We start from the raw sequence: 25,406 nt of genomic DNA, 5'->3' as shown, positions 1-25,406 counted from the left end.
AGTTCCTGTTCAGGAGGACTTCGTGTTCAAGTTTTTTCAATTGGATTCTTCAGGAGTTGAGACGATTTTGTGTTAGTGAGCTGCTGCATTCCTCTCCCCTCCGTTTTACGGGGCTGGATTGAGACCTAAATTCTGCCAGCGCTCCCTCCCGCTTCGTGCGGCTGTAGGGCAGCTTTGTACCCCTCCCGCTTCGGCGGTGTTAGGGTCAGTCAGCTCCTCCCACGGTTGCGGTTGCAGGATAAGCCAGATCCCCCTCCGCATCGGCGAGTGTGGTGTCCCTCCCCCGCTCCGCGGGGATGAGCTGGACAGATTCCCCTCCCCCGTTTCGGCGGTGGTGAGCTGGGCAGAGTGTCCCTTTGTGGGTGTAATTCTCTAAGTGCTGATTCCTGCGGATGGAGCTTTGATATCGACATACTGAGGAGTTTCCAGCAGCACATGACCACATGTAGGGAGGCAAAAGGATTGCTCTCTATCTCCACCTGCTGGTAGATGGACACAACCCACCAGTCTATGGATTGATCGGCTATGATTAATGGAAAGAAAATTATCAGGTATGATACATAATTTTACTATATATATATATATATATATATATATATATATATATATATATATAATTTATGATGGGCAGGTCATTAAAAGGGAATCCAAATGCTAAAAGAACCTTTTTGCATAAGTTGCATTTAAGATGCATGATTCTTTCTTTTGATCACACTCTATTCTGTGATTTGACTGTTGGCTTTTTTTTTTTAATATTTATTTTGATTAGATTTAGCCTGCTCATTCGGCTATTTTTTCCCAAGTTTTGTACTGGTTTATTGAAAGACATTTGTGCATATTAGATGACACATTTATTATGTCCAGACTTTTGTACCATCTGAAAAGGAACCATATATACCAATATACAGTATATCACTGTTGGAAAGCAAATTTCCCTCTGTGGGTCATTCTTAAAGAGATTTTTGTTCCAACCCTTATTTTAAAGTAGCAAGGCCTCTTTCAGGCAACTTTGATCATACTTACTTACAAGAGGTATACAGGAATTTAAGTAGCCCATCTCCTCTTACTTAGGATTTTAAGGATTTATTTGGAAAACCTGAAGCGCATTGGTAGCAGTTTTTCTAGTTCTGTAGCTATACTTCTACTGCAGTCAGTGCTGGGTAAAGAGGACTGAGGAGCAAAGCCTGGGATGGCACATAATTGCACACATTTTGGGCATAATGAGAAAAAAGCATGAGCCTCTAGAGTTGCTGGAACTTATCAGGAAAAGACAAATTAAAATGTAAAAACAAAACAAGAAATGCTTCTCAAGAATTACACAAAACGTTTGGGGTTGTGTGTGTGTTTTTAATGCTTTGTCTCTTTCTTTTGTCAAATAGCTTCATGTAGAAATCATCAAAGAGAGAGTCCCAGTTGACAAACGTGACCCTACGACGGTGGAACCCTGCTACCGGTCACTGCTCTGCTGTATGAATTACTCGACCCGTGCTGTCTCTGTGGTGAAGGTGGAAAGAGCGCTATCAGGGAGACCATCGAGAAGTTTGGGATTGAACTTGGGGGACCTGGGCTTTGAGATGCCTCAGGTGAGAGATCTTCTGTAGAAGTATTTTGTTCTGTGTGTCCTAATTTATTTATTGCATTTGTATCCCACATTCCCCCACCAATTTGCAGGCTCAGTGTGGCTTACATAGGTTTGATAACATTGTCATAACAGGATATCGGATACAATTAATGGGTCCATTCCACCCTTTCAAACTTTATGCTGTTCCCTGGCTAATCTGGCTGTAAAGCAGTTAACGCTTCAAACATTTCTAGTAAATTTGGTTAACAATTACGGCAGTGACTTTACACGGTGGGCATACTTTTCTTTTTACATAACAGTATTTCTGCAAGAAACTTCCTGAAAAGCAGTTATGATAGATTGTGCTTCACCTTTTTTTCTGGCTGCTGTTGGGAAGGAGCTAAAGTTGTATTTTCTTAGCTACTGTTTCCTTAAGGGTGGTGGCTGGGTAGAAGTTCTGTCATAATGAGGTTATAGCATTACTCAGTGACATGTGACAAGCATACTGGCTATTGAGTTATCCTTTAAACTTCTGCCACTTGTACTCTTCCACACAGAGTTTAAGAAACCTTTGTAGTTTTATGATTGACTTACAGCATCACACTGTTTCAGGGGTTCTCAACCTAGTCCTTTCGGATACATCTAGCCAGTTAATTTTCAGGATGCCTACAATGAATATGCATGCACTGCTACTTCTGTTGTATGCAGATTTCTCATGCATATTCATTATGGGTATCCTGAAAACCTGACTGGCTAGGTGTTTCCTGAGGACTGGGATGAGAACCCCTGCTCTAGTGTAATTATTTTAAAATCATAGCTCCTGATTTTCAAGTCCCAGCATGTTGTATAACTCCAGATAGCAAATTTGTTTCATGTTAAATGATGACTATGTGCAGTCTTATAATAAAGGTACAAATCATGCTTAACTATAAGTCCTGGATAAAGTGGCAGCCATGCTTGTCCACTTTTAAAGTTAATAAATAAAAAAGAGGATAAGATGTGCTAAGTTACTTCAGTTAAAAAAAAAAAATCTTGTAACATACACATGGTCTGAAGATGTGTGTAAATTTTTTTTTTTTTTTTTTTTTTTTACTATCTAATCCACTCAATTTATTACCTTCACAAGTCCTGGAAATCCTTTCTGAAACTTGAAAAATGAAAATCATGTTGCCAACCACGTGAAGGGCAATCTTATCATATAGTGCATGCATTTACGTGCCCCTTGATAGCATTTGCGCGTGCCAGCAGGGCACTCGGAAGGTATTTCGTAAGGGTGTATCTAACTTAGATAGCACGTAAATGCCAGGGGGTATGCACATGGGTAGAAGTATAGGTGGGTGTGAGACCCCGGGTGGAGTTGTGGGGTAGCCCTGTGAATAACTCAACCAGACGAGAGAGAGATGTTTATTCACCTGTGTCCTGGGACCTGTTGCTTCACAGCCCAGGAACATCAGATGCAACCATTTCTCTTATTTAGTAAGTTAGTTGTCAGGTCTAGCTCCAGCCAAACCTCAGCACGGCTTGTAAGCCTTAATCAAGAAACAAAGTTGACTTAACTTGGCCAGGTCACAGCACATACGCTTGGGCTTCCTTACCCTCAGCCTGTCCCTGTCTCTTAAAGTCCCAGATATTAACTCCGCCCCTCCCGGCTTACTTCCATCCTGGGGAGGGGTCAGTGCTCTTAAGATGGCCGAGGCTAATTAGGGACTTTCCTTAAGGGTGTGGGGCAATGTTCTATAAACCCCGTCAAGGTGGGATATAGACGGGGCTTGCACTTGGGCACATAATGTACAGAAGAAACCAGGGCTCAACAAACTCAGGTCACCATGGTGACTAAAAATTCAGACCTGGCACCTAAGGTTTGCAGGCTGAGCCCAAGCACCTCTCCCACTTCCCCCTCCCCGTGGCACTTCCAAACCTATCTTCCTCACAGGTTGCTCAGCCATAAACGCACGCAGTCTGGAGCTAGCCTGGGAACTGTTCCTCTGCCGCATCCCGCCCTCTCCCACTGATAGCATGCTTTGAGAAGGGAGACTGCAGAGATGTCAAGTTACCCAGTTCCAGACTGGAGATTTTGGGCCAGTCCTGGGTTTGAACTTCCATTCCAAAGCAGTGTGGGATTTGTGGTGCCTGATCCTGCCCATTGAAATTGGTGCTGCAGGTTCTATAATGCACCAGGCTGGGGTAGTTAGAAATCCAGGACTGGTCCAATATCTCCAGCCTGGAACTGGGTCACTTGGCATTTCTGGGACTCATTTACTAAAGTTTTTTTTGCTCACAGACACAGAATATAAAATGAGTATTAGTAAATTGGTTTTGAAAAGAGCTATTGCTGATCTGGGAGGGGATTCTCTCCCCTCCTTGCCCTCAGTCCCGCACTGCGGACAGTATTGGAGGGGTGGGGAAGGAGAACCGAGAGAGGTCTCGACTGCTGGCTCCTAAGTTTTTGGGCTGGCTCCTAGGTTTTAATAAAAATTTGTCAAGACGGGGTGGTAATAATCAGGGCTCACACTTACGTAACTTACAGAAGAAGCACATCTTCTGCTTTTTTGTACCTGCAGTTGTGCCAGGGCTATGGCTTATATAAGTGTGGGCATCTAAACACTAGGCATGTCGATATCAGGTTATGCTAGTATTCTGTGATGTAGCCAGGGTGTCCAGGTGCCATTATAGGCTCCCATCGCACATACTTCAAATGCCTAAACGCCCAGTTGTAGAATTAGTCCTGTTGTGCCTTATTGAGTGGAAATGGACAATGGACCTTACTTTCCACATTTATCTGGGACAGTGGACAGTGAAGTCGCAGGGAGGACACTTAATAAATAGTTTTCAGCTAACCAGTTTTGGGTTTTGTGCATTAAAAGCTAAATGTCTTGCAGCCCTGTGTAAGCGGAATGGATCCTCCATTTGGGGATGCCTTTCGGAGCCCCTCGCTCTCGGAGCAGACTCTGATCAGCACAGACCTCTTGGCACACAGTTCGGATCCTGACTTCATGTATGAACTGGTGAGTTGCATTTTGTTTATCATTTCTGTGTTCCATTTCAGAGCTCTTATTTCAGTTGTTAGATTCTGTTTAAAGAAGCATATTTTCTGTGGCTCTAGAAGCTTTTGGCATTTCTGACATTACAGTATTTGTTAATTTAAATGGAGCCATATTCAGTCTCGGTGCTTAAGACATGGATTCTCCTGATGTCTGGAAGCTGTCACCCTTACTACTACTACTACTACTACTTAACATTTCTAGAGCGCTACTAGGGTTACGCAGCGCTGTACAATTTAACAAAGAGAGACAGTCCCTGCTCAAAGAGCTTACAATCTAATAGACAAGTGAACGGTCGGTCCGATAGGGGCAGTCAAATTGGGGCATTCTGGATTCACTGAACGGTAAGGGTTAGGTGCCGAATGCAGCATTGAAGAGGTGGGCTTTAAGCAAAGACTTGAAGACGGGCAGAGAGGGGGCTTGGCGTAAGGGTTCAGGAAGGTTGTTCCAAGCATAGGGTGAGGCGAGGCAGAATGAGCGGAGCCTGGAGTTGGCGGTGGTGGAGAAGGGTACTGAGAGGAGGGATTTATCCTGTGAATGGAGGTTACGGGCGGGAACGTAAGGGGAGATGAGGGTAGAGAGGTAGTGAGGGGCAGCAGACTGAGTGCATTTGTAGGTAAGAAGGAGAAGCTTGAATTGAATGCGGTATCTGATCGGAAGCCAGTGAAGTGACCTGAGGAGAGGGGTGATATGAGTATATCGGTTCTGGCGGAATATGAGACGTGCAGCAGAGTTCTGAACAGACTGAAGGGGGGATAGATGGCTAAGTGGGAGGCCGGTGAGGAGTAAGTTGCAGTAGTCCAGGCGAGAGGTAATGAGAGCGTGGACGAGAGTTCGGGTGGTGTGTTCAGAGAGGAAAGGGCGAATTTTGCTGATGTTAAAGAGGAAGAAGCGACAGGTCTTGGCTATCTGCTGGATATGCGCAGAGAAGGAGAGAGAGGAGTCAAAGATGACTCCGAGGTTGCGGGCAGATGAGACGGGGAGGATGAGGGTGTTATCAACTGAGATAGAAAGTGGAGGAAGAGGAGAAGTGGGTTTTGGTGGAAAGACGATAAGCTCGGTCTTGGACATGTTCAGTTTCAGGTGGCGGTTGGACATCCAGGCAGCAATGTCGGATAAGCAGGCCGATACCTTTGCCTGGGTCTCCGCGGTGATGTCTGGTGTGGAGAGATACAGTTGGGTGTCATCAGCATAGAGATGATACTGGAAACCATGAGATGAGATCAGGGAGCCCAGGGAAGAGGTGTAGATTGAGAAGAGAAGGGGTCCAAGGACCGATCCCTGGGGAACACCAACAGATAAGGGGATGGGGGTGGAGGAAGATCCATGAGAGTGAACTTTGAAGGTGCGGTGGGAGAGATAGGAGGAGAACCAGGAGAGGACAGAGCCCTGGAACCCAAATGAGGACAGTGTGGCAAGAAGTAAGTCATGATTGACAGTGTCAAAAGCGGCGGATAGATCCAGGAGGATGAGGATGGAGTAGTGGCCTCTGGATTTGGCAAGGAACAGGTCATTACAGACTTTAGAAAGTGCTGTTTCTGTCGAGTGAAGAGGGCGAAAACCGGATTGAAGCGGATCAAGGATGGCATGAGAGGAGAGAAAATCAAGGCAGCGGCTGTGGACTGCGCGCTCAAGTGTCTTGGAGAGGAAGGGTAGGAGGGAGATGGGGCGGTAGTTGGAGGGACAGGTAGGGTCTAGTGATGGTTTTTGAGGAGTGGCGTGACTACAGCATGCTTGAAGGTGTCGGGGACAGTTGCAGTGGAGAGAGAGAGGTTGAGGATATGACAGATGGAGGGGGTGATAGTAGGAGAGATGGTGTTAAGTAAGTTGGTGGGGATGGGATCAGAGGAACAAGTGGTGCATTTTGAGGAGGAAAGAAGGCGGGCGGTTTCCTCCTCGGAGATATCAGGAAAGGAGGAGAAGGAGGTCTGGGTTGGTTGGTTGAGGGAGAGGGTTGAAGGGTGAAGAGGAGGAGGTGGCTTGGTAGTGAACCCTTCTGGCATTAAATTCAAAAGTCATTGCATTTCTTGTGAACAGTAGCCCTATTTTGGCAATGAAGTCTCAAATCATGCTGGGGGTTAGGTAGCAGAGAAGACCATACACTTATTGCATAGAGATTTCCATCCTTCCAACTCCAGTTTACTGAGAACTAGACACTGCTGTCTCTCCAGGATCACAATACTCTTACCAGCTCAGGGTGCTGAAGCTCTGTGGTGGCCGTGTCTCCTGGGCATGAGTATGCCACTATAATGTCGGTCTTGTTTGTCTTTTGAAATTCTTTGCAGTGTCTTCAAGATAGAGAGCAAGTGTACTCTTACACAGTAAATCTGTGTTTCTAAAGATAAAACAAAATTTAAAAAAGCAATTATATCAGAAATTATATAATTTTATGTTTTTTCCTGTGTGGTTTTTTTTTTTTTTTCTTGTCTTTATTTGAGTTGGCTTGACTTACAAGGTCTCAAGTCAGTTCTTTTTCTAATGACGTTTTTGTGTTACAGGACAGAGAAATGAACTACCAGCAGAGCCCAACAGACAACTTTCTGTCTATGGAGGACTGCAAAGACCTTGACAGCCTGGAGGCCTACACAGAGGTCCTGGAGAACGATGCCGTCCTGACTTCAAACTGGGAGCAGTGGGACACTTACTGCGAAGACCTAACAAAGTATACCAAGCTCACCAGCTGTGATATCTGGGGAACAAAAGAAGTGGACTACCTTGGTCTGGATGACTTTTCCAGTCCTTACCAAGATGAAGAGGTCATTGGCAGAACCCCCACCCTGGCACAGCTGAACAGTGAGGATTCCCAGTCTGTCACTGACTCCCTCTATTGCCCTGATTCCTTCTTGAATATAAAACCAAACCCTTTGACCCCATTCTTACCAGGGAAAAAGCTAACAGCAAGTCGAGCAGTAGCACCAGTTTGCTCCTCAAAGAACATCCATGCTGAGGGGCTGCTGCCTGACTGTGTTCAAAGAGCAAATAAGCCCACATCCAGTACACAACTGACAGTGAAAACAAGTGCATACACTAACGAAAAGGTGAATGTTCACATGGAGTGTAAGGACTATGTGAAAAAAGCAAAAGTAAAAATTAACCCACTTCCGCAAGGCAGGCTGTGTGTAAGTCAGGTACCCGTACAGGTAATGAAGGAGAACACTTGTTTCTGTGGGACCGTGGGAAAGAGACAGGAAAGAAAAGGCATACAGGCCTTTCAGAGCCGGGGCTCTTCTATTTTGCCTTTCAGAGAGACAAAGGACCTTCTTACGCCTTCTCAAGAGAGGCAGGGGCTGGCTGCTGAAGAAAGCAGCCTGACAGCCAGCACCTCTGTGCTGGACACAACGCAAAAGAAGGAAGAGCACAATTACTCTCTTTTTGTCTCGGACAGCTCAGGGGAGCAGCCAATGAAGTGCAAATCTGAGGAGGAAGAGGAGGAGGAGGAAGAGGAGGACGATGATGTCGATGATGAGGATCACGATGAAGGCTTTGGCAGCGAACATGAACTGTCGGAAAATGAGGAGGAAGAGGAAGAAGAAGAGGAAGACTATGAGGACGATAAAGATGACATTAGTGACACATTCTCCGAGCCAGGTATTGCTGCTAATACGACAAGAAAGCAGAATGCTAATTTAACAGAACAGAAATTGAGAGAGAGCTTTTTAGGCCTGTGCAAAAATGTTCTTGGAATCTGTTATATGTCCAGTTGCTGCTACAAATGGATAGCTAATGGTATCTTCAGATTCATGTACATTCATCTACAAATTATGCCTGTATATCAATATGGTAATCTTGTCTATGTGGAATAAGACAATCATATGTGAATGAAAGCAGCCATACAGTGAATAGTTCTCATTGACTTTGACCAAGGGATTTTGCAGAGTGCATGAATGGAAAATGATACACACTGGAACTGATGGGTTCCTCAACATTTAATTTAATTCACTCATTTGTATTCCACCTTTTACCAATGAGTTCCAAGTGAATTGCAGAGACACATCAGTAAAATCAATAGGGTCATTATAAATAAATATATAAAATCAGTGAACATTAAGAACAAAATTTTAGGACACCACATCTTAATTTTATTGCAGATTATGTATAACTTGCTGTAACATGCATTTCCTAGGCCTTCTGCTAAGTGATGTTGAAGATTTTGTTTTCAACAGATGCCTAAAATGTTTGTTTAAAACTAGGCTTGTATCTAACATCCATACTCTAGCAACCTTAAAGCTAAATAATCTTTCTAAAGTGCATGTCAATGAAAAGTTTTACAAGAAGGGTTTGTCAGTTCATTACTAGAAACTGAGTGTCACAGTCTGGCAGAAGAACAAGTCTATCTTTGAAATCATGTAATTGGGTGCAAAATCAGGCAGAATTTGAAAAACAAAGCATAATTTAAATAGAATTCTAGCTGACCTGGAAGCCAATGTAAATGTCTTAAAGGGGGTCGCTGTTTTCCACCTATGATCTCTTATTTTGTCAGCAGTATTTTGCAAAGTCTGCATTTGCAGTATAAGCTTACTTGGTTTCCTGAGGTGTAAAATGTTACAAGAATCAAGCTGTTATAATTATGGATTGCACTGGTCGGCTTGATGTTTTTCATGTGAAGTTTGAAAAATACCTTTCTTCCGTTGACAAAAGTTGATTCTCTGATCATTCCTAGTATCTTAGGGATTTAACTAGCAAAACGTTAACACCTGATAATACAGGAGATTTGTAATGGAAACTGAGCCATCTCATTACCTATCCATTGCTTATGATTACAAAATGTTAAAAAGAACCGATTCTTGGGCCATTTCTTTTTAACATTTTTGTAAGTGACATTGTCGAAGTTTTGCCTCTTTGCGGATGATACCAAAATCTGCAGTAGGGTAGACACCCCTGCCCAGTGTTTGGCAGCAGCAAAAAAAGCAAATGGGATTCTAGGAATTATTAGGAAAAGGGATGGTGAATAAGACCAAGAATACTATAATGCCTCGTTGTAACCAAACTTTGAGTATTGTGTTCAGTTCTGATCGCCGTATCTCAAAAAACGTATAGCGGAATTAGAAAAGGTTCAAAGAAGAGTGACTAAAATGATAAAGGGGATGGAACTCCTCTCGTATTAGGAAAGGCTAAAGAGGTTAGGGCTCTTCAGCTTGGAAAAGAGACAGCTGAGGGGGGGATATGATTGAGGTCTACAAAGTCCTGAGAGGTGTAGAATGAGTAGAAGTGTATGTATCTGTACTTTTGGGGAAAAAAAAAAGACTAGGGGACTCTCAAAAAGTTACTACTTTTAAAACAAATATTTTTTCATTCAAAATACTTCTAAAACAAATAGGAGGAAATTATTTTTAATTTTGGACAAATTCCTGGAGAAAAGTCCGTAGTCTGCTATTGAGACAGACATGGGGAAGCAACTGCTTGCCCTGGGATTTGTAGTATGGAGTGTTACCATGATTTGGGTTTCTGCCAGGTACTTGTGACCTGGCTTGGCCACTGTTTGGAAAACAGGATGCTGGGCTAGATGACCACTGGTCTGACTCAGTATGGCTATTCATGTTCTTAAGTACTTTGTCCAAAAAAAAAAGTACTAGAAATTGGTTAAAATTCTCCACTAGATGTGTGTCTACATACTTTCTTTGGAATTGGCTGAACCACAGTTTGCTTTACTACAGATTGAGAAAACCACCTGTAGTGAAGTATATCTGTTTTTTTAAGCCCTTCATGAGTAACATAAATCAAAGCTGAAAGATGTGAATCAAAAAGGCAAGTGGCTGGATTTGTTCTCTGTTATAAAGTGATATTTCTTCCTCCAAGACCAACTTAAAACTCTTTGTGGAAAATAGCCTGGTAAATTCAAGAATTGAAGCTGAATTTATTAAGAAGAGAAATTTAATTGGAGATTAGGTACCTCTGAACTGTGCCCTTGTCCAATGAAATACGTTCTAGGGTTGGGAGATCGGCATTGATAATTAGTGCCAGCCATGTCTTGAGGGCTTGTGCTGGCCTTGCCATAGGGGCATAAGTGGTTACAAGTTCTGCTTATGCCCTTTAGGATATGAAAATGACTCTGTGGAAGACTTAAAAGAAATGACAGCAGTTTCCTCGCGGAAGAGAGGCAAGAGAAGATACTTCTGGGAGTACAGCGAGCAGCTACTGCCATTACAGCAGGAGCGAATGCTGAGACCTTCGGAGTGGAACAGAGAGACCTTACCAAGTAACATGTACCAAAAGAACGGGCTGCATCACGGTAAGTCTGTCACCTTGGCCACTAGTTGTTGGTGTTTGCTTTTGTATGGCTTCCTTTTGTTTTGTGTTTGAACGCTTTATAAACTGCCTCACCAGATTGGTTAAGCTATTCAAGACTCTGCCCAAGCACATCTGATCACATTTGAAATTCATCTCATAACATATTAATGTTCTAAATATATTAAACGGGGCAAACTAAGCCTCATAATCACAGATGCAGTAGATTAGCAAAGCTAGTGAATACTTACATAATATATATGTATATTTTTTGCATAAGAGTGTGTGTATTACTTCTGGGGGGGGGGGGGGGGTATTGCATGTAATTGCACAGTGCAGAATTCTGCAGAGGAATCGTACAGATAGTGGCAGCTAGCATCATTTTATTATATATTGGGATTTATTTTCCTTCAGAAAGGCAAGAATAAGGCAAACATAAGCAATGGACAATTAGAGCAGTAAAATAATTATACAAGATATTGCATAGTATTCTACACTACAGTGTCAACACAATATGCATAAAACGTTCTAATAGACGGTGTAAGCAAAGATGGAACATATAGATAAGATAGAGTAACAGGAGTAAGGAAAGGTGCTTCAGTATTATCTTAGCTAGGGTAGGAGAGGATAAACATGTCCTGCTACAGTATGTATAGCTGGTGTCGCTCCTTGCATGTGTGTTTGACTTGCAGTTAGTTACTTCTTCCATTAAAGGCCTGAAGCAGAGATAGTCTTGTTAAACGAACCCTTTCAGAGAGTGCATTTAAGTGTGGGGGCTACTCTGGAGAAAGCTCTCTGGCAGGTATCACATTGTGTGATGTCCTTTGGAGAGGATGTGGTTAGGGATACTCCTTGGAGGTGTGTAGAGGGTGATCTTGTTCTTCAAGTACTCTGGGCCATTTTCTTTAAGAGCCTTGAAGATCAGACATAAGAGCTTTAAATTTAGCCCTATATTGTACTGGTAGCCAATGAAGTTTTTGCAAGAATAGTGTGATGTGGTAGCCCTTGCAACACAGGAACGCCCACCTCTCTTTGTAAACACCCCCTCGCTAGACATCTCCCAGCGTACTCTCCATCTTTCCTGTTTTCTCCTGCCTCCTTTGCAGCACAATCGGAAGAGGAGGAGAATGGCTGTATTCCAGCTGTGCGTTATCCCATGCGGTTCATATTCTGCTGTCAGAGCCAGTGCATTTAAAGGAGGACAATGTGGCCTGGGATGCAGCTGCTCTCTTCTGCTGTGCTGCAGAGTGTAGGAGAGGGATGGTGGAGAGAGGAAAGATGTGAGCTAGGAGATGGGATGTCTGGGAGGGTGGGAGCAGAGCTAAATGCCTGTGTTTTGTATGCTTGGGGAGGGGGTGGAGTGGAGGAGGGAGAGCAAGCTGTGCATGCGTCAGGGATACCATGGGGGTGGGAGGGGGTCAAGGAGATTGCTGAGGAAGTGTATTGGGAGAACGTATGGGTGAGAGGATGGGTTTCAGAGAGGGCTGTGAGTGTTGAGAGGTATGGTGGAGTGTGCACCTGGTGTGGTGAGGGGTAAGGATCTGAAAGGGGGCTCCAGTGAGGTATGGAGGGGGGGGTTATGCTGGGGGGCAAGGATTTTGGAAAGGGGGGGAATATGTGAGAAGAGCTAGGAGTGTCTCGATGGTGAGGGAAGTTGAGAGCTATTGTGGTGTGTGCGCCCAGGGAGGGATTTGAGAGATCTGAGGGTCTTCCTAGAATTGGGAGAAGGGGAGGAAAAAAAGCTGGGTCATCTCCACCTTAGAGAGATTTGGGGGGAGGGGGGGCCAAGTATACTGGGGTTTGACCTTCTCAGGGTGCAAGGTGGGGAAGAGATTATGCTTAGGGCGGGGTTCCAGCTAGTTGGGGAGTGAGACTGCTGGAAGATGGGACAGAATTTGAGCTAGAGCTGGAGAAAGCCTGGAGTGGGCAGAAGTCAGGTTTTATGCTTGGGGAATTGTAAGCAAAGAGGTGTATTTTCAAAGCACTTTGCAAAATTGTACAATATCCTATGGAACTTTTATAAGTCTAAGTGCTTTTAAAATGAGCCCCCAAAAGAATGCAGTTTTGAAAAATTTATTTCAGATTTCCCATAGGAGTAATGCATATTGGTAAAGGGTGCGGTTCCGACATATTTCTGTGTTAGGCCCTTTTTGCTACCACTTTTCTTGTAGGTGAAAGAGAGGTGGCATGTCCCTTACAGGTTATGCACAAGTTTTGTAGCAAAGCTACTGATGCATGATTCTGTACCTGAAGAGTGGGAGCCATTTCTGAAATGTCCAGTATCAGCTGTACGAAGACATGTAAACATGTATTTGCGATGAACTAGGTTAAGATATGCCTCCTCTCCATTCTGAGCAAAACAGGGATTTGAGCCCATCATACTGAAGGGTAATTGCAAATCCACTTTCCTTTTTAAATACTTTTTCAAGATTTTATTTTTTTTTTACCCAGTTTTGTTACTATAATACCAGTAAAAACTGGTAATGCACTGCTTGTTCTACAGAAGCAGAGCAGCAGTTGATATGGGCTAGCACAGGCTGCTTTCTGTTCTCTTGTCACTGAATACAATCCCTTGTCTTTTAAACAGATGTGCAGAAGAGTCAGGACATTCAAGTTGTAATCATGTCTGTGCTGCTGGAACTCGTGTCTCTGTTTTTGCCGTTATTTAGCCATACGTTTACTTCATTCTCTAAAAATCTCACTCAACTGGAATTTACTAGAAATCCCGCTTTTACGGCCCCTTCTTTTTGGAATTCGCTGGCATTCAAAGCTGCCCTAATGACTTGGCTTTTGACTCGAGCCTTCGTTATCACCTAGATTGCTGCCGTGGGATTGGGCACTGTTGCTGTTGCTTTTAGGTTCTAATTAAAAGCCCCTACCCATCTCTTCCCTTCTTTAGTTTGTTTGCTTTTAGGTTGCTTATCTGCTGGATATGTACCTTTCCTATCAAAAAGTGTAATTCTTTTCTTTTTTAATTATTGATTGTAATTATTGTAAACTGCTGAGATCTGCTAGTTTGCATTACTGATATAGCAAATTGTAAATAAACTATAACTGCATGAAAGGAAGCTGTTAGGTCTTTCCTGTCAATAGTTGGCGTTCCTTTCCTCTTTCCTGCTTTTATTGTTGATTTTAAAAACAATGTTTTTATATTGCAACGTAAGCAGTATAACAAGTTTAATGAAACGATAAATGATAATCTTTAAAAATATTTCTGTATGGAAAGGTGGTGGGTGGAGATGAGGATTGTAATAGAGATAAAACAAAAAATAAGATTATACTTTTTTTTTTTTTTTAATTGGACTAACTTAATACATTCTTTGATTAGCTTTTGAAGGCATGGGATAAGCACAGAGGATCTCCAGAGAGGAAGAGGCTGTAGAACTTGGCAATTAGTGTGGATGGGCAGACTGGGTAGGCCATGGTGTTTGGTAGCCAACCAGAGATCAATGATTTCATGTTTTGCTTTGTTACGGACGATTCATTCTGCTCTAGGATATAAAGCCTTTTGTTACTCAAAACAGGGAAATATGCAGTGAAGAAATCTCGGAGGACTGATGTGGAAGACCTGACGCCTAATCCCCGGAAACTTCTCCAGATTGGCAATGAATTAAGGAAACTTAATAAAGTGATCAGTGACCTGACACCAGTCAGTGAGCTTCCTTTAACAGCCAGACCGAGGTCCCGAAAGGAAAAGAATAAGCTTGCTTCCAGGTAAATATTTCAAAATTGTATTGGAGATTACTGGGGAGGCACCGGGCTTTGGTTTAGACTGGAATGGCGGTGTTTGGGACTCGCTGCTCTCCCTGAGCCAGGCAGATTCCCTTTGCTAGGCAGCAGTAATAGCCTTCCTCCCTTCCTGACTTGCTGTTTCCTAGCTGCACATTTGATTAGGTTGAAAGAAGACTATTTATAAAGATAATGCAACATTTTTCATTCACTCTTCACACAGGGCATGTAGATTAAAGAAAAAAGCTCAGTATGAAGCCAACAAGGTGAAGTTATGGGGCCTGAACACAGAATATGGTAAGTGAAATATTTGTACCATATGGCATTCTTATCTCCTTGCTCTCGAGAGGTCAGGGTGTGAGGTCTTTCTGCTGCAGTAAGGGTGAGGAGGCTGGGGAGCACACAGCCAGCAGCTTGAGCAAGCGTCTGACAGTGCAAGAATGTGGTATGGATATACTTTGAATGCAAAAGCTAGCAGAGCAGCAGTTTCATGCAGCATGTGAGAACTGAGTCATGGTTCTGCTTGTGAACTTTGCGTTTGAAGGAAAGGGATACTTATGTGTAATACCAGAGCTGTAAAGGGTGTTTAAACTCGGTCCTCTGTTTATAATACCTTTATGTGGTGCTTTGTGCAAATCTCTTGCATTTTATTAAAAAAACAAACTAATTTGTTCTATAAAGTAAGCAGGAATGGGTTAGGAGCCTGCGCCTTTGCCTTTGGCCCTGCAGCAGCAGAGGAATTTCCATGTACAGTCCTGAAGTCTCCAGTAGTTGAACTAGTCTTCTGCCAGACCTTTTGTAATGCAGTATCAGGAAATATCATGCATCAGCAATGTTATCAGTTATTTGTTTCATGAAACAAATACTTTGAATCAAGTGGGGAAAGCATTCTCCCTTTTACACCTGACTAGGCTGGGAAATCGGAGAAAAAACTTTCTTCACCCAACGCATAATTAAACTCTGGAATTCGTTGCCGGAGAACGTGGTGAAGGCGGTTAGCTTGGCAGAGTTTAAAAAGGGGTTAAACTGTTTCCTAAAGGACAAGTCCATAAACCACTACTAATGGATTTGGGAAAAATCCACAATTCCAGGAATAACATGTATAGTATGTTTGGGAAGCTTGCCAGGTGCTGTTGGCCTGGATTGGCCGCTGTCGTGGACAGGATGCTGGGCTCAATGGACCCTTGGTCTTTTCCCAGTGTGGCATTACTTACGTACTTATGAAGGGTTCATCTAATTGTGTCGGTGGTATCTGGTAATTGGGCCCATCTTGAACGGTTTTTCCTCCTAAAGATTCTAAGAAGTTGAATGTGTAAACGCCTGGATAATTTGTTGACCCATTGATGGTAGTCTGGTTTGAGATGGTATAAAGGGCAGGTCCATCCCTTGTTCTTGATAAGTGCCTGGAAACAGTGCTCACCACCCAGAGGTAAGCTACCCTTGAAGCAAAAGAGAGGGAAACCCATCCGCAGAGCTCCACAGGAAAAGGAGACAACGCTTAACTATCAATATACTTGATTGAAACAGAGAGAAATCTCCGGTCAAAAGTTTAGTGACTTGGTAGTCTAACTCACAGGGTTGCTAGCAGTAGAAAGAATCAAAGTTGCATGTGTGTGTAAAAAAATAAATAATAATAATGGGGGTTAACGTGGGTTAGTGGCTTGGACCCTGAAAGAGGACAGACATCATGTACTCTAGGATTTTACTTGACACTTGATAGTATGTGTTTGTAAATCTGTAAGTGTGTGCATGGGTCATCAGAGTTGCTACTGTCTCAACTAGAATTTTTCTTTTTTTGTATTTTACATAGATAATTTGTTGTTTGTAATCAACTCTATCAAACAAGAAATAGTCAGTTGTGTACACAGCCCTGTAGAAGATCGAGGGACCAACATGGCACAGAAACTTGACATGCTTCTCAAAGATACTCTGGGTAAGGAAACGTTGCAGCTCTTTGTAGTGGGGTGAAATGTGAGCTAACAGCTATGTTGTGTGTCCCAAGACGATTAATGAAGCATCTCTGGATACACTGAAAAGAAAAACTTTGGACAAACATGGACCTCCATTTCATTAACCTCCTTTCCTATTCTCTCTGTGATGCTGAGGCGAACTGACACCTTTATAATGTTGCTGATGGCTTCTGTTCATGTAGCATCATTTGTTAACTAAGGGGCCCTTTTACTTAGCTGCTTAGGCGCCTACGCACGCCAATTCAGAACTACCACCCGGCTACCGCGTGGCCCGGGTGGTAATTTCATTTATTTACATGTGCTGGAAAATATATTTTATTTTTCGGCGTGCAGCGCTAACCAGGCGATAATCAGCATTCTACATGCGCCAACAATTAACGCCTGGTTAACACGTGAAACCTTATCGCTAAGTGAATGGGTGCCAGTAAGGTCTTGGTCCCAAAATGGATGCACGCCAATTTTCATTTTGCCACATGTACATTTTTGGCCAAAAAAAAGGGCCTTTTTTTTTTTTTTCAGGTGCATCCAAAACACACGCCTACACTAGCGCAGGTCATTTTTCAGTGTACTTTAGTAAAAGTAGCCCTAAAGCATGGAGAGGTAAGGGAATGTGGTCTGTGCTGCAGATATCAGATATCCAATGACAGAGCTGAGACTGGTGTTGGTAAGACCAAAAATGAGACTTACCTAACAAGAGCAGAGGACTTGTACCTGACTCTGCATCCAGTTCTGCAGCCGATTCTTCCCTGTCCGACACTGTCCTGCAGACCTCTCAGTATATTTGTCATGTACATTCTGCACAGTGCTGTCTATATTAATACTTTGTAGTTATGAAACAGCGCAGTAGGAAGACTATATAAATGCTTATTTTGGCTGCCTTTGTTTTCAAAACATTTAGGGCCCTGTTTCTTAGGCCATTCTAACGCTAGAGACACCCATATGAATATATGGGTGTGTCTAGCATTTAGCACGCAGTAAAAATGCTAGCGCACCTTAGTAAACAAGGCCCTTAGAAAGCAAACTTGCTGAAAGGTGTTTTGTTTCAGTGTGACTGATCCATTGATTTAGTACATTCATTTATTTTAAGTTTGGATCAATCACAGTGTTATTTCAACATATTCAGAGATGTATAAGGGTCAAGCAACCCTTTTCTCTTTCCTCCACATTCCCGTTATTAGGTGTGGAAAACTAGTGAAAAATGTATTCTTAGCCTAATGAAAAGGTCCCATTTACAAATGCTTTTCTGACCCTTTCTGCATTTTTCTAAGAATGGATTAACCAACACCAACTGCATGTAAACAAATGAGTGGAAGAAATGGATTCTAACTTTACTAACACTTTTTACAATTTTTTTTTTTCCCTTCCCTTACCCAGGGCTGCCAGTAGCTGGGCAAACGTCTGAATTTGTGAACCAGGTTTTGGAGAAAACCTCAGAGGGTGATCCCACTGGCGGTCTGGTGGGGCTACGAATTCCAACGTCAAAAGCCTAACAGATGCTGCTCAACTCCCTGGCTGGTCAGAGTTCCATCTGTGCTGTTAATTTCACCACTGGATCTCGTTCTGTTCCGCATGTTCATTTAGCATTATGTAAACATTTTAAAATTAGGTTACATTGGTTTAAGAAAACACAGACAAAAATACTAGTAAGCTTAACGCATGATATTAAGATGCTTAACTATAAAAATTTTCAGGGCATAAAGGAAATAGTTTTAATGCTGCTTCAGATATAAATATTGAAACTAGGCATTTAAAAAAAAAATCTCCTCTAGGACCAGCGTCTCCAATTTGTTTTTGTTTTGGAAGCAAAAATAATTATTATTTTGCTTGTGAAAACAGTTTAGTAGATGCCAAACATTACAGCTGCTTAAGCTCCACGGAGGATAGGCTGAAGAGTATGCATTTAGTGTTTAAACAGCAGGTAGCTGTTGAGGTTTGGACATTTGTGAGAATTGGTTTCAAAAGAAGGCAATTTTCTCTTAACCTTTAACTTCACTTGTATAATAGCACACACGGCAATAGAGCTGGTGTGTCTGATAGGGGAATTATTTTCTGAGCTTAATACAGTCTATAAATGTCTGTGCAAAGTCAGGAAAAAACCCAAGTCTATTCTTTGTGCCTTGTATTGGGGGAAGGATCTGTTCTGAGCTGGGAAAGTCTCTTGTACGATATATATAAGAAGAACCCCTGGGGTGACCAGATGTATAGATGGTTTGAAAAGAAATTATGGGGTTTAAATATATTTGTTCCAATTCCTACAGATTTTGAATGTATATAGGAATATGTTGGAAATGTAGATATATGCCACAGAGTCTATGTATATTATATATATATATATATATATATATATATATAGTTATATATATATATTAAAAAAAGACAAAAAAGAATATATGAGGTCTCCTTGAAAACCATAGAACTTCGGTACTTGGCCGGAAAAAGAAAATCAAGTTCTTGCACATTTTATTGTGATTTACTTTATTTTAATTTTTTTTTTTTTGTACCAAAGACAAATGCAACTAATCCATGGCAAACTGCCAGTCTCCGTAAGGTTTTGCACAGCTTACAAAGATACTGTACTGAATGTAAAACAAAAGAAAAAAAAATAACTAGAGTTTAAAAAAGAAAAAAAAGAGGAGTTAGGGCGTTTTACTCAACTGTGAATTTTTATTTCTGCTTTGGGGTCCAATTATCTAAAGGACTAGTACACTATTGTTTTCCTTTAGCCAGCTTCTAAAGTAGATCAGTTGGTGTCTATATAGAGTTTATGGAAAAAAAAAAAGAAAAATATTTTGCAAAGTTATAGTAGGAAATATATTAATATATTTGGACTTTCAGTGAAAATATTTGTGTTTTTTGACCGACTTTTAAATTTGATTTAGCTTGTAGTAGTATACTTCCACCAACCAACCAAAATATATTAAAAAAATAATTTTGTATTGTAAATGTACATATGTAAGTAAGAGAGAGCTACAGATCTAATTCCTTCATTGCCACTTTTTTCAGTTTGATGTATCATTGTGCTTCTGACATTTCCAAGGATAAACAAAAGCTACAAAAAGAAACAACAAAAAATATATATTGTAGATTTTTATATTTTTGTACAGGTATTTCAAGACTAGGTTCTTCAGACTTCTGTATAATTCTCTTCCTGTTTGTTTTCAGTGCTGTATTTGCTCTGAGTTTTAATTCAAACACATTTGAATTTGTGCTTCTGCTTCTGCCCATCATAGGAGAGTTTTTGCTTTTTAAGTCAGTGTTAAATGATGTGGAGAGCTTTGCTTCTTGTTAAAAAAAAATTTTTTTTGGTTAAGACAAGATCCCTCTCTGGTTTCATGGACCCCATTTAAAAAGGCTTCCTTTTGTTGTCTTGTATTTCCTTTTGTCTTAGTTTATTTAATCTAAGATTATTTAATATATATCTCATTGTTTCATGTGTACGAAGTAAGTCTCTTTGTCATGCAAATAGAATGAGTAATTTATGTGCTGAAAAAGTCCTAACATTCAGCCCTTAAAGTTTCTCTTAATTGTGTTTGAGCGTTTTGCAGTGAAGTTCAGCGAGTACTTTGAATTAACAGCAATTTCTGCAAAGTACAGTTCTTTTTCTGTGAAAGGTGTGGTTTCCTTTTTAAGGAAATTATGGATTTGACATCCTGAATGTTTGGGTTTTTAATTTTTTTTTCCATGCTTGTATCGTCATTATTGTGTTATGTTCTGGTCCTTGATAGGTTGTCTTGTAATTGGAGAGGTCCAGAGAGGTGTCTGGGAGGTCTGTGGTAGGTCCGCTTGTATTTAGAGAGTGCCTGGGAGGTCCTTCTATGTTACCTACAGGACGAACTCTTTCTTCCCTACTTTTGTAGTTGGGTATCATAGAATAGTTATTCACAAACTGCTTGTATGTGAAAACCCACTTCTGACAAAATCTGGGATTCCATCTAAACCACAGTTTGGTTGTCTTGGGTCCTGACTGTCGATAGTGTTAAGCTCGGAGTGTTGCGTTGTAAAACTTTAGTTTTTCAGCACTTATGCTAAGAATTGGGTTTGAAATTCTTCTTTCCCCTCGTTCCCCCACCATGTGCCCATCAGCGTGAGACTTACTCCAGGGCTTTACTCCTGAGCTCCTTCCCAGGGTTTCAAGGTGCGATTGTAGACCGTTCAGTTGCTTTCTAGCTCTCGTACTGAACACAGAGCAGTTTTCTTGAGACAGATGCACACTGGTGGAAGTTTTAATAAGTGGTCCTCTGTATTATCCACACACTCGGAGCTCTGACGAGCAACAGCTCAGGACGCAGACCTCTGCACTTTGTGGAGTAGAGACTAGTGTTGGTAGTACCAGTGGACCAGGCAGGCGATTATTCAGAGATTTGCAGGAGTAAGACTGTGGCATCTGCATTGGTCAGTGTGAAAATGCATCAAAATTATTCCCAAGGCTTATTTGGGTGGTGGGGAGGGGGGACAAAGTTGAGAAAATGAAGGAGCCTGATTGCTACAGTGTAGAGCCTCTTTTCAGTTATCGGGTTCAACACTGATGTACCAGTCCAGTACTGGAAAGTAGGAGAAAGACCAAGTGCCTACCAGGAATTTGTTTTTTTTTTTTTTTGTTATTAGGAAGAAATGACTCAAGAGTTCTTTATCCTTACTAAATTAAGGGCTCTTGAAAATGGCTAGGAGTAGAAGCAATGTTGCTTTTATCAGCACTAGTGTGCTCTTAGGATAGAGACTTTGACAGCAAGAACATTATTTACACAAAAATGGATGTTGTAGCTAAAGGAGCCTTGAGGTGTGGGGGGAATGAATGAGAAAAGTGAGTAAATAATAAGGGGCTGTGCCCCATGGCACCAGAAAGGATGTGAAGCCACTTTCTTAGACCATTGTGGGGGACACCTGCTGAGCTCATTGCACCAGGGATCTGAAAGTCCGAGGAAATGCTGCTTCCTTCTTTCCTCCTCTTTCTCTTTTCCTGGAAAAGCTCAAGTGTCTGCAAAGGGGTCTGTGAAACTAGAATCCCACGTTGGGCCAACATTTCAATGAAACTTGTTTTTGTGTAGTGGATTCTGCACTCTTGCATTTCAGTGTTTTTCTATGTACCATTAAGTTAACTAGTTGAACTTTTTAATGTTGACACTTTATTTTGTACCTATTTATATATATATATATATATGTATATGTATATTCTAGACAAGCACTTTGTTAAAAAGAAGAAAAGAATTGCATTTTCTATTAGTCCTGCCATTTGCTGCTAACTCTGGACTGGCCGAATGCTGCAGCGATACTTGATATAAGCCTGGCGGTAAAAATGAGAGTAAAGTTGAGCCCCTTCGGTTTAACTCTACCACAAAGGTGACTTGTGCAAGCTGTGCTGCTTTACATGTTAACCAGAGGACTCTGTGGCATTTAAAAAACCGTCTGGACATGGTTGGTTGTACTTTGATGCCAGTAATATTCTGCTTCCCTAGTTCTTATTGAAGCTTTTCATACACTTATCACAAAGAAGAGACTTATTGCTAGAATATGGACATGTTCTGGAGAAGAGTTTCCTATGGCCGCTCTGTTCGTCCCTCATTTCTGCCCATGCTCTCTCGGAGAAAGAGCACTGTGCTTAAGGTGAAAATGTGCAGCACGTGGTGGTCTCTTTCCCTTGATTCAGAAAACAAAGTATAAATATAGGCAGCATCCCAGCAAAATAGACAAAAACAACCACTGGTCCATTGGCTCTGGTGTGGGTAAAAATGAACATCCAGAGTGTTAAGAAATGTATTGCCATTAATCTAAGGAATCCCCTTCCTTTTCTGCAATTACAGTTGTGCTTCAGGCACTGTCTGCTCAACTGATGTAGATGGTGGCGGATGCTGAAAGATTACATGAAAGTATTACAAACCAAATGAACTGAATGGTTCCTACATATCCTCTGGGGAAAAACATTGTGGAAAGTATGCAGGGATGAGCAGAGCCCACCACTTTCAATAATCCTATGTGGAATATGGATGAGATTGACATCCAAGAATGTTAGTTGTGTTTGCTTCAACAGGATACCTTTAGTGTGGGGAAAATTAAACTTCAATCTGCACTTTAATTCTGATTCCCTCCCTTCCCACTGTCTGTGTTTTTCTTTTTGTACTATGTACTAAATACCCTGGATCTGATGCTCCTTCAGTCTTTCTGTTGAGACTGTGTAACTTTTTGAGTGCCACACTTTTAAATCTGTACAATGGATTACTTATTCTAGTGTACCATGTATGTCCTTGTAATATTTCCTTCATGTCAGAGTATGATATGGCTTTATATTGTGCCTTATTAGTGTTCAGAATGAAGAGAGTCCCCAAAGCCTTTAAAAATCTGCAACCTTTTGGAAAGAAACAAGAACTCTCATGATAAAGCATTATGAAGGAATGTCTAGATTTGATTCTTAAGGTCTGTATCTTGTAGTGATCTTCTGTGCTAAAAAGGGTTGTTCCCATGTGGCACAAAGTAGAAGAAACAGCTTTCTGAACAGGCCCCTTGCTAAACTTTATTTTGTACTGTATGGGTGTTTGAACACCAGTTTTAAATTGTTTCTGAAAATGCTGGGGAGAAAGTGTAAGAAAAATAAAAATGTTCATTGCATACCTTCTGTCATGCTTTACTTGACATGAGTTTTATATCTGGTTTTAATTCCTCTGTCTTGTGTTTGCATTGGTATGTACTAAATGAAGATTAAATGTAAAGGAAAACCTTTTTCACATACAGAATAGCAAAGCTTATGGTCTGAAAGAAAGAACTGTTCTTGTGTGGACCAGGTTTTAAGGGGGCTGTAATGCGGTAACCTATGAGGGTTCTGGAGCTACTTCAGAAATATGTACATTCGTTTTCCTAGTTTTTCCCAGTACCTGACATTTCGCATTGTTAAAGCTTTCAGGGGCCGATGCTCAAAGCCCACAATACAAACCCCATAGTGCAACAACAGCACAGAAAACTGCCTAACCTATGCTCAAAGCAAGTGACATTCAAATTTTATGCGCAGGTAATTTGTGATATTAAACCGAAAGCAAGGGAAGTAACGCGCCTGGTACGTTCACACAAGTTTTATGATCAGCACGGCTCTTGTGCACATGTCCAGACAAAAAAAAAACAGAAGTGTAAGCACACGTCGGCACCGTTCTTTTGCACCTTTAAATATGAGCATTTCAAAAAATTTGTTTGCGCTAGAATTTTGAAAGGCTCATACGTAAGCACAGAAAACCGGGTGCTGAGGTGTGCGGTCACTTTCATTTTTGTTTGGACTCGCAGGCATATTTGTTTCTCACTGTCCTCATTTAGAAGCTGCACGGGCTTCCTTCTGCTTCCAAAAGAAGACAAACCAGCAGTTTAATGTGAGAAATTGACCAGAAATCTCTTTCCAAACCCCTCTGTGCTTCCCTGAGCTGCTGGTACGTTTTCGGCATTATAGACCATCATTTGCTTTGGGTATTGCAACGCTGCCATCTGAGCATTGTGAAGGAATAGCTACTGCCCTCATTTGCGTCCATTTCAATGCATTTCAGTACAATTAGCGGCAGTGTTTAGTGCGCACGTTTAATACCTGCGCTCAAGCTCTTTGAGCATTCTGCGCATAATAACGTGTGCACAGATCAAGCACTAACAGTTTTATAGTGCTGGTATTAGTTTTGAACATTGGCTCCCAAGTTTCTTCACTACAGTATTGAAAGTTAAATGTGATATTTTCTAAAACTGCCTATTGCATCCAACTCCTCTTGCACAACCAGCTCTGAAACCCCAGGAATCAGAGGGTGGATGCAGTATTGGGCCTTGGCACAAAGTTTTGTACTATGAATGGATTTGGATTTAACTACTCATCCACTCCAGGCGGTCACAGTAGGCATTGTCCTGTCAGAGGGCTTATCTGTTTTTACCCAAGGTAATAAATGGCTGGTAAGAGACCCAAGATGTGATCCCTGGCCTTCCTGGCTCTCTACTCAGTAGCTTTCAACTGAAGTAAATGACTCAGCACTGCAGTAATAGTTGAACTAAGATGTGCTGTGATGCCATCTCTTATATAATAAGCAAGATGCCCAGATTACATAAGTACATAAATATTGCCATACTGGGACAGACCAAAGGTCCATCAAGCCATCATCCTGTTTCCAACAGTGGCCAATTCAGGTCACAAATACCTGGCAAGATCCCAAAAAAGTACAAAACATTTTATGCTGCTTATTCCAGAAATATTTTCCCCAATTTATTTATGGTCTATGGACTTTTCCTTTAGGAAGCCGTCCAAACCTTTTTGTAAACTCTGCTAAGCTAACTGCCTTTACCACATTTTCTGCCAACGAATTCCAGAGTTGAATTACATGTTGAGTGAAGAAAAATTTTCTCAGATTAATTTTAAATTTACTACTTTGTAGCTTCATTGCATGCCCCCTAGTCTTTAGTATTTTTGGAAAGCGTAAACAGACGCTTCATTTCTACCCGTTCCACTCCACTCATTATTTTATAGACCTCTATCACATCTCCCCTCAGCTGTCTTTTCTCCAAGCTGAAGAGCCCCAGACGCTTTAGCCTTTCCTCATAGGGAAGTCGTCCCATCCCCTTTATCATTTTCGTCGCCCTTCTCTGTACCTTTTCTAATTCCACTGTATCCTTTCTGAGATGCGGCGACCAGAATTGAACACAATATTCAAGGTGCGGTTGCACCATGGAGTGATACAAAGGCATTATAACGACCTCATTTTTGTTTTCCATTCCTAATAATACCTAACATTCTATTTGCTTTCTTAGCCGCAGCAGCACACTGAGCAGAAGGTTTCAACGTATCATCGACGAAGACACTTAGATCCCTTTCTTGGTCGGTGACTCCTAACATGGAACCTTGCATGACGTAGCTATAATTCGGGTGCCTCTTTC

General features: G+C 41.7%; 1 protein-coding gene across 1 annotated transcript in view; it reads left to right on the top strand.

Annotated features, from left to right (window-relative positions):
* CREBRF (CREB3 regulatory factor) overlaps positions 1-21,922 on the top strand; it is a 46,135-nt gene extending 24,213 nt beyond the window's left edge. Inside the window, exons 2-9 of the mRNA XM_030211588.1 lie at positions 1,380-1,583; positions 4,441-4,566; positions 7,101-8,190; positions 10,637-10,831; positions 14,352-14,541; positions 14,780-14,853; positions 16,367-16,489; positions 17,901-21,922. Of these exons, the coding sequence (XP_030067448.1) occupies positions 1,470-1,583; positions 4,441-4,566; positions 7,101-8,190; positions 10,637-10,831; positions 14,352-14,541; positions 14,780-14,853; positions 16,367-16,489; positions 17,901-18,016 (2,028 nt within the window). The 5' untranslated portion in view covers positions 1,380-1,469 and the 3' untranslated portion in view covers positions 18,017-21,922. The remainder of the gene's footprint in view (positions 1-1,379; positions 1,584-4,440; positions 4,567-7,100; positions 8,191-10,636; positions 10,832-14,351; positions 14,542-14,779; positions 14,854-16,366; positions 16,490-17,900) is intronic.
* The last annotated feature ends 3,484 nt before the right edge of the window (positions 21,923-25,406 follow it).

The sequence above is a fragment of the Microcaecilia unicolor genome, chromosome 8 (assembly GCF_901765095.1).
Source record: "Microcaecilia unicolor chromosome 8, aMicUni1.1, whole genome shotgun sequence".
NCBI classification, from domain to species: domain Eukaryota; kingdom Metazoa; phylum Chordata; class Amphibia; order Gymnophiona; family Siphonopidae; genus Microcaecilia; species Microcaecilia unicolor.
The sequence above is the reverse complement of the archived record's forward strand: the minus strand, read 5'-3'. Positions and strand labels throughout refer to the sequence as shown.